Genomic DNA, 10068 nt, shown 5'->3' with positions numbered 1-10068 from the left:
TTTCATGAGCATCTGTATCACTGCTGAGAAGGGCCTAGAAGAAATCAAAAGTCAGGTCTCCTCCCACCACATTCTGCCCATCACCTGGAAATCCACTGGCCATCCTTAGCTGCAGCCACTGGTGGAAAGGGAAGTACCTGTAGCAATTGCTACAGGTGTCACCTCCTGACATTTCCAGGCTCCTCATGGGAGTAAACCGTATGTTCTCAGCGAGATTGGAAAAAAAGACAGAAATGGGGATTCAGTTAAAGCAAGCATAAACCCCCTACTTAACAAATGGAAAAAAAAAAAGTCAAATGCAAAAAAACAACAGTGTGCCAGGCAATAGGATGGAAGAGGAGACCACCTGGAGATTCTGAGGCACCAACTGTGTAAAATGACATAGGGATAAGCAGCAGTCTTTCGGTAGAAGTTGACACGTGTGAGAGCTGTCAATATTTTACTGTCTTTCAACAATAGGGTTAAGAAGGACATCAGGAGTAAACAATTATTCTCTTTATTCAACATTGGAAAGGCTTCAGTAAAAAGACAGTGAAATTGGAAAGACCATTTGTTATTTCTCATGGCACAAGAAACAGGAGGCAACAGGGAGAACCATCAGGTCACAAATTTAAAAATCAAGTGAGACAAAGCACTCCTTCCACACTGTGGCAGAAGTCATTGCCACAGGATGATGCAGACACTTAAGCCCATGTGGGTTTGAAAAAGAGAAAGACAAAATTACAGTGTGTGTACGTGGGGGAGAATCTTCAGGACTTGTAAACAACAGCACCAAATAAATGAGGAGACAACCTACTGCTTAGGAAAACCACAATTTGCAGGATAAATCTGTAATTTCCAGGAGAAGATAATGGGGGAAGGATCACTACATTTGTTTTGTCCTTCTACTCCTTTCCTAATCATGAATTACTGGCACCTGCCAGAGAAAGGAAATTTGTCCAGCTGAACATTTTTGGCCCAATCTAGTACTTCAGTCATTGGGTTCTAATTTCCTTCTGTCCTAAACCTCCCATCAAAACAAACAAACAAACAAGTATTTAGCTACATCCATTAATTTAGAAATAATGAAAAGTCAGTTGTCAGTCTGCTACGGTCCGGTCCGTGGGGGAGGGGAGAAAGACCGCAGCACTGCACAAAGGGGTCCGACAAAGTTTGAGGTTGTGATGCAATGCCCCTTTAATGGGGGTGCACAAGGGTTTTATAAACTCTGGCGTGGAATGCACCAGAAAATGGGGTGGAGCACGAGACAGACAACCAGGGAAACGAACAGGGATGGGGACACAGGTGAAGAGGGAGGAACGAGGGAGGAAAAGATGAATGATAGCTCTCTCCTCTCTGCAGCTTCTTCAGCCAATCAGAGAGGGAAGCAGGGAAGCAGGGAGCAGGCATGCCTGGGCAAGGCCGGGAATTATAAATCTCGGGGAATCATACAGTGCAAAACACATAATACTGTAATAAAGTCCTTTCAATCGCTGTATATCTTTTTCCATTCCTGAAATCGTTCCCATTCTGATCCTTGCTCCTTCACATCAGTCTGCTAGATCCTGAACTGAGGATCTCTGGATGCTCCTTCATGCCATATATCACCACAGTCCCGTAGTTTTTCTCTTCAAGGATTCCCACATCCCAAGTTAGAGGGAAGACTGGAACAAAGTACACATTACAGATGGATGAAGCTGCCAAGGATGTGAGACAAAGGGTGATTAATACACTCCAGCTCAGGCTGGAGACTGAAAGCATGAGATTTTCATCTGAGATCATCACCCTATGCTTCATTACAGTCAGAGATAAACAGACACCTGCTGAGGGTGACTCATCTCATACTAAAGTAGGGATCCATAGTCAGTTCATCTAACCTGTCACCATTACTGGAACAAAAAATAGTAGAAAACAAACCATTTTCAACACAGATAGAGAAGCACAGAAAAGTATCCAGAGATACACCAAATACATATCAACAAAGGTATCAGATGCACCTAAAGAAAAGTTGTTCTTCTTTGAATTTAGGAATATGCAAAATCTGTCTTGACAAATACGAGACTTCTTAAATTTCATGTCTTTTATTCATACCAAAGCATTTCTGGTTCTTGGTATCAACCAGTTTTACCAGTCTCTGAATATGTGTCTTTTAATTCTTTCAAGTTAAGCTACAGACCACAACCAAACAAAGGTTTCCTATTGTTATTCATCACGGCAGGGCAAGTCAGCTGAAACCAGAGAAGACTGTGAGGAATTTCTGAAGGATCTAAAAATACCCTGCAAGGGCAATAGCACACTTAGAGATAAATGTGGAGCAATGCATATTTGATAGAATAATCTGAACTATTCATACAGGCTGACTTGTTCAAACTAAGCACAGCACTTCGGAGACATAAGAAGTGCTATTGACAAGTCAATGAAATCTTTTCTTCATTGTGAGCTGTCACATAAAACAGAAACAAAACAAGCCTTAGAAGAACAGAAGAAAAGCCCCAGCAGATTACAAAGGTACATGGATGAGTCACTGGCATTCCATCTCTTAGAAATACTGCATCCAGTTATCATGGTGTCTCAAGAAAAAAAAGTGAAACCCCCAAGATTTTACTTGCTGCCAAGGTCATGTCCTCATGCCATGTAGACGGTGTGTTGTACAGCACAACACCTGGCAGAGATGACTGGTCTAGGAGTGTGGGAGCTAGTGCATCTGTGTGACAGTACAGCACCATGCTGGGACAGTAAATCAGGTTCTGCAAAACTACAGCCTCTCTGGCTCCCTGCCAGCCAGCACAGAGAAGTCTGAATAGTCATGGTAGAAAGCCTAATGATCTTTTACCTGCAGGGATCAAACTGGCCACTGTTTAGCTGTTATGGGAAGACATTTATTTTCTGAATAGTTTTATCAGCATTTACTCCTTCAGTTATATTTCCTTTGCACTGTGAGGATCATCCCGAAAAAATTGAAGATTTTTAAATCTACTTTTTGAAAAAGGTTGCTGTAAAGTGAAAGGAATTAATCTGGTTGTCGTAACTACAGTAAAAAGGACAGACTCAAATTTGCCTAAGAAAGACTTAAGTCAGAGAGCAGGAAGATAGATTCACTGTACGTTAGACTGACAAGAAGCTGTGCAGTCTTCAACACTGGCGAAGAGGTAAGATGTTTCCCTCCTGACAGAATGGAGAATGTATCGTGCTTTTGCTTTTGGGGCAGGGAGATAGATAATTAGATCTGATTCCTTCTGATTCCACTGATCTTAGACCAGTCACCACTTCTTACCATGAAGAAGTTCTTTATCTCACTATTTCAGCAGCTGTGGATATTCTTCTGCAGATGATAATCCATCATCTGACAAAACTGGTGGTGAAGCATGGTTTGGGCAACTACCAGAGGAGACATACCAGTGCAGACCGACACAGCGGCGTCTGAAAGTGGGTCCAGGAAAGATTTATACAGCTGTGACCACAGACATGTCCATATAACCAGCTAGACCTATGTGATGGAGAAAGAGAAGACAAAAGAGTGGAGTCCCACACCTTCCACCCAATAAGTCTTCACCGAGTACCAGCATGTCAAAAGGCATTTTTGTAGGCACAGTCAAACCTAAAAGATAAAAGTGTCACAAATCTCTTTAGAGAAAAGAAAGGACTGAACTCACTGTTGGGCTCCTCTGTTTAACTTCTTGCAGAGTTTTAAGGGGGGAACTCCGTGTTTCTTCCTGCAGTCATTGTGCGCTTTCAAGACTTCTTCAGCAAATTGTTTGGAAGCTGAAATCACATTAAAAAAATTGGAAAGGTCTGTCAAATAGAGACATTGGTGAAGACAGAAAAAGCATACCCTGTAGCTAAGACACTGGTGCAGGCTAGACAGAACAGAAGAATACCACCCTCAGTACCTGGGAGTAGGATGAAAGGAACCATTAATGACTTCCATCCAGAAATTAACAGACACTCCCATTGGGATGGTACAGACTCACCAAAGGTTGAAGAAAAATGTGATCCTTACTGCTTTCCTCAACAGCAAGGGGATTTAAGGTTAGTCAGTCAGTTTGTCAGTTCAAAAGAAAAGTCAGTTTGACTTATTTTAAGATATCAGTGCTCTGCATCATGACTTCAGAGTCTCAGAGTAAGTGACAAATAGCTCCTTCAAGGAGACGCATTAAAAATGCAAATTATGGTCCACAAATTACCTGTATTAGTCAGGACACCACCTAAAGGAAATGAAGATACTAAAATGTTCAGAACTATGCAAGTACTTTGAAACATGTACCATTCTTCTTATTCATTATATAGTACAAATTCATAGAAATCTCAAAATACACCTTTATTTGGCTCAAGACAAATAATTGTTCACAAACAGCAAATCCAAGGAAAGAAACAACTGCCGGGGATGAGTTTTTCCCCCTGTGCTAGAGTGTATTCAGTAAACATCTGAAAAAGCAAAGTTTTAAAACAGCTTATGTTTGTACCCTGGTGAACTTGAGGCTTTCAGCAGCACAAGCAATCAGTCACAGTGCAATTCACTTTGACAGCAATTTCATGTTACCTCCTTTTATGACTTTGCTGACTTTTCTCAAGACTCAGAGGGGAAAAAAAAGTCTGCCATTGGTCACTCTGTGGAATTTGCTGCCTAAAGAGAATTTTGGAACCTGAAACAGGGTATTGAGACAGTTAGAGAGGTATAGATAGCATCTTCAAAACAATTTTCACTTTGTCTTGTTGAAGCTTCTAAACCGGGCAAGAGAAATCTTTAAGTATTTAACTCTGCTTTTACCCTGACACAGGTTTTTACATTTATCAGTGAATCACCAGTTTCATTTCTGAATATCCTAACTGCACAACTACCATCATTTTCCCTGTAAGACACTTTTGAAGCCCAAACAGACCTCATATTTAGAAAGTGTTTCCAGTTATTAACCTCAGATTTCTCAACTTCCTCTTTACTACTCAATCCTAACAACTAAAATCAATCATTCTCTGCTTTATTAGCAAGTACACTGTTCTGTTGTTTGTAATGATGCACTTTCCCCATAACAGAGCTGTCAGTTTGCACATACTGCTCTCAGAACTTTTTCCCAAGGTGATTACCCAACTCACACTCATGTTTTAAGCTGTTCTCGGTGTTCTCTCTAGTTTCCTCAAGAGCATTAGGATAATGTGGCAGTCTAAGATAATCTCAATATCCAGTGCACGTAGGAAAGCCATTACTGTTCCATGCAGTATGTTAGACCTTTAGAGCACAGTTTGAAGTTGGGTTGACTCTTTCCTGACCAAAGTGTCATTGTGGACATATACCTAATATATTCTCCATCAGTATGCTTGCAGGCTCTTTTTTTTTGTGGTATCAAGTTTTTGGTATAACACAGCAACCCTTTTGAGTGAGATGAGATCTGCCCACTGCACCTTCCTCCTCTTCAGTTCTCCTTCAATTTTGTGTATCACAAGTTGCATATCATCAAACAAAACAGGCACCTCCATTCTGGTATTCAAGCACATCCTCCGCATCCCCTCCCCGCCATCCCCCCCCCACTGCCTTTTGCTAATTAGCCTGTTCCATCACTCTTATTACCATTGCTCACAGCTCACTGATTCTATCAGGCCAGAGTCCTAAACCTCTCATCTGCTACATCCAGTGAGGTAGATAAGGGTAACCTATTTGTACAACATGTATCACAGAGGAAACAACACCTATTACTGAGGAAGGCAAGCCCACAGCCAGTTCACTTAAACTCACTGATGAGGGGGTCCATACTTCCAGCAGTGAAATGTTAAGACACTCTGGAAATCAAAGAAGTTGAAACACACAGCTTTGAAAGTTGCATCACATACTTCAGGTTACATTTTTTGTCATGAGACCATCCTAAAGCTTGTGACTGTCATCACCCGGACTTAATATCCCATCCGCTCAGCATTGAATAGTAGATAAACAATCCGACCTGCAACTATGAAAATTTCTATTCAAATTATTTGCTCTCAATGACAATAACAAATTAAAATTTAAAAAAAAAAAAGTCAACTGAAATACAGATTTTATCAACAGTCAGTCCATCCATTAACAGAAATAATTCATAATTCAGCTCTGTACTAACATTCTGATTTACATAGATCAACAAATCATGAACAAAACTCAGCTGTTTCTAGTTACAGCAGGCACTGCTATGCTGTCCCTAGAGAACCTCCATCTTCCCCTTCCCTCAAAGTGGCTGCTATAGAAATACTTATCTTCTGTGACTCAAGCTCATGTGCTAACCACCTCCCTCTGCACAGCTTCTCCCGTGCCTGATGATGTGTGGAGAGGGACGCCCAACCGCCAGATACATTTCAGATTTGTTTCAGGAGGCATGTTAAGTTTTTCCATTTTACCAGTGTTCCATACACTGAGAAGCCAGACATTAAAAGTGAGAGTAAATGGGAGTTTTCGGGCTCCCACCCAAATGGGAACAGCTTCCCCAACAGCTTTGGAGACGTACTTTTTTCCCTTCATGTAAGCTGCTTAAGCTGCTAGAAAAAAATTATTTCCTACTGCCAGGAAGTTAGGTTTGGTCATAAATCATTACAGAGCTTAATAAGTAAAACAACTAAAGGTGTTAGATACAATTGCTTCCTCCTCATTATTCAATTATTTACCTCTATTTTGTATTCTTCTGCAACATTGGCTAAGATAATGACAGCATGTGACAGTAAATTTCCAGGCTATGATGTGGTACAGAGAACACCTTGCAGTTGTGCTTTTGGACTCCCAGATTCATTGATTAACTTTGTGTGATCACAGAAAAGTAAGCAGAGGCATCTGGGTTGCCTTTTCCCATCAGATTTGTTTTTCCGAGTATTCTTATTTCTCTATTCTTACTGTTTCTGACCAATGCCAATCTACTTAGTCTCTCTTGGGTGAAGAGCTCTTCACATCTGAGTCCCATCCTGCCTCTTGTTTGAACCCTGTCTTCTCCTGCTGTTTCTCCTTTAGTTTGGACATCAAAACAGAAGCGAGTTACCTGAACATGTATTCCACAATACAAGCTGCTCTGCATCACCTTTGCAGCTGTCAATTGGACCTACTCCACTGGTCTTGCAGAGCTGCAAGATGGTATGGGGAAACAGTAACAATAAATTATTCCACCAAGCACCTCTCTAATCCCAACACAACAGAAATGCTCATTGCTGGGGGTTGGACTAGATGACCCTCAAAGATGTCTTCCAACACAAATTGCTCTATGGTTCTATGAAACAAACCTCATGTAGAATCCTACACAGAGGAGTACCATTATGTCTGTCTCAATTGCTCTTTGAACTGTAACAGAGGCCTCAAACTTTTCACCCAATGTTTGCATTACAGGTAAATGGAGATAATGACCGCCCCCTTTCAATCCTGCCCCCAAAATAACTAACTAGAAATGTGCTCATACAATAGCAGGACACTGCATGTAACTTTCACACTCTTTACAGCCCAGAATCCAGGCAGAAAGAAGCCAAGTGCTAGAATACATGGAGAGAAAACAAATGCAAAGTAGTTAGAAAACATATAAAAGGTAACCAAGTAATTTTTTAAAGACTGAGTATAGCTCTGCTTTGATACCGAAATCTTTTCAGTCTCCCCTCACTCTGCAGAATTGCTCTACCCTACTCTGAGAGCAGAAACGGGGTGTGAAGTAAGAATGCAGCAAATACAGCTTTTAATATGTCCAACAGGTTTGTGGAAAAAGTAATTAGAGGCTTTAGGGAACTGTAAAGTAATTGCATCAAGAAGTCCTTTGTTACTGTCCCAGATAACTGAATATACCTCTATTTTGACAAACTTCTCCAGTCCTCCTAAAGGACTGGACAAAAACAAAATTCTTGAGTAAAAAACACCCCAGCTTATAAAGATGATATTTTCATCTAGACTCTTCTAATAGACCTGACATTTATTATTAATAATCTTTATCCTCATTTGCAATGTTATTCTCTGGAAATTAGCCTTAGCTGAATCTTTTACACTCTGTCTTCTTAACATTTCTCGTATCAGTTAAACTATTCTCAGTTATGTTCTACTGCATTTTGACTCAGCACTTTGGTTTGAAGTCACAAACGCTTCAGGGTGGTCTTGCGCTGGTTGGCCTCTGCAGTGACAGAGGGAGTGAATGTTCCATGTTTCTTTCTCCATTTATTTGACTGCACTTGCTTGCCCCCACATTTGGCACTGTAACATCTCCCAAGACTGGCCCTTAATGCTATTCCTAAATACGTCATTTGGGAGCATGGACCTGATACTCCAATTCATGAATCACTTTCAACCACAAAAGCTGATCTCCCTCAGTGCCAAACGTCCCTGCTCTCTAACAAAACTGGCTGACTGCTTGGAAATACACAGAAGAAATGAAATCACATATAAATCTTGGAGGAAAGGAAAGATAAAATCATTCAGTGTTCAGAAATTATTATGTCCTGGGTGGGGTTTCCTTGGCTCCTTTTTTGCCTTTGAATCAAGAATTCAATAAAGGGGCAATGTCTCCATCCCATACAGTAGGCATTTATGAGGGATATCATAATTGTTGGTACATTATTTCCCTTAGAACCTGAATTATGCTATAAACTTACTAAAATTTAGAAGAGAAAGTATTGCTTATCAGAATTAAAGGAATTGGGAGTTATAATTAGAACAAGTTTGAATGGGAGTAGTTTCCTGGAACGTTCTTATGTTTGCTGCTCAAAATAGCTTTCCCTTCAGCTCAGGAGATCCTTTTTAAGGGAGGAGTTTCTGTGATGTTTTTCAGCATTCAGTTTTGCCTGAACTTTGTTCACACACCTGCTTACCACAGGGGTGAGCTTCAGGACAACAGTAAGATGTCTCAGTTAATTGAGTCTGATGGACAAGGACACCACTCATTTTTTTATATGGGCTTAGTCTACAGCAAACTAGCAACTTAAAAACCTTGCACTACCTGTGCCATATGATGTAACACACTCTTTTCCCCCTTACCCAATTTGAGGTATATGGCATGAGAATAGGAAGTCAACGCTGTAATAATGTTTCAATGACATTAGTCATGTCACCTTTTGATTGCAAATCTTATTCTTGCTATGATAGACACTGTTGATTACTTCCTCACTTAAGGCCTTTTATAAACTGTTAGGCAATTGACTGCCCTGATTAAAAAGGAACACCTGGTAAACTGGAAGCTGCTCAGCTCTGAGAAGCAGCAGAGCCTTCCATGATATAAGCATTTAAAAAACAAGCAACACTAATCACCAGTCTTGAGCACTGACAGAACCAAGTTTTAACTTTCACTGGAGGCAAGGGTGGGAGGAGAAGTCCTCTGCTCATAGTCCCTCTCCTCCAAATAGACCCACAAGTCAACAGTCAGAACAAGCAGTCACTACCACTGAGTGATTTTCTCACATAAGCTGGGAACTGACCGCTCATCATATCTAGAGCAGCCAGTCTTGGCTTTGCATAAAAGACAATAAAAAATATTATTTTTTATTACTATTCTGCCAATCAGGACAGGTGAATATTGTAATCATGCCACACACCCACAGACACAGCTCTAGTAGGCATTTAATCTGTATGCTGGTAACCCTTTAAAAAGATTAAGGAGACTCTCCCATTTGTAAGGTCTTCTATTTGTAAATCTAATTGCCGTGCAATTCCTATGGCACATACACTTCCAAATACAAAGCCACAAGTGACCTGCATGTGTTAGAACCACACTATGCAAGAGAAGAAATTCAAGCAAATTTCTCCATTTCTTCTCTTCTTCTGTCCTCAACATTGTATCTGCTTAGACTTTATAATGACAGTAATTTCTGAAGAAAATAAGGTGCAACTATATTCACTAATGAGTAGCAGCAGAAAGTGTTTTGAGTAATCGAAAACAAGTAATTGAATTAAAATTGAGTAATTTTTACAGGTCACCTATTCGTATTTTGGATGCTGCATGTTCTTATGGGATGGGCAGCCATAGACAGAACCTTGTTTGTACCCAGTGCCAAGTTCATTTTACATAGCACTGTGAGTTGTTTGGTGCCAACCAAAGACTTTGCGAAGTGAAAAATTTCGCAAAGAAGAACTGAAAAGAGGTAGAACAATCCCATGTCTCCTGGGATGTGCTCTGTCTC

The 10068-nt window shown here is 40.5% G+C and overlaps 1 protein-coding gene across 1 annotated transcript in view; it reads right to left on the bottom strand.

Annotated features, from left to right (window-relative positions):
• GLIPR2 (GLI pathogenesis related 2) overlaps positions 1-10068 on the bottom strand; it is a 24289-nt gene that overhangs the window by 9038 nt on the left and 5183 nt on the right. Inside the window, exon 2 of the mRNA XM_017813253.1 lies at positions 3633-3741. Coding sequence (XP_017668742.1) covers positions 3633-3741 — 109 coding nt within the window. The remainder of the gene's footprint in view (positions 1-3632; positions 3742-10068) is intronic.

This window comes from Lepidothrix coronata, unplaced genomic scaffold (genome assembly GCF_001604755.1).
Source record: "Lepidothrix coronata isolate B3197 unplaced genomic scaffold, Lepidothrix_coronata-1.0 Scaffold40, whole genome shotgun sequence".
Lineage (NCBI taxonomy): Eukaryota > Metazoa > Chordata > Aves > Passeriformes > Pipridae > Lepidothrix > Lepidothrix coronata.
Note: the sequence above shows the minus strand (reverse complement) of the source record. Positions and strands in the feature narration are given on the sequence as shown.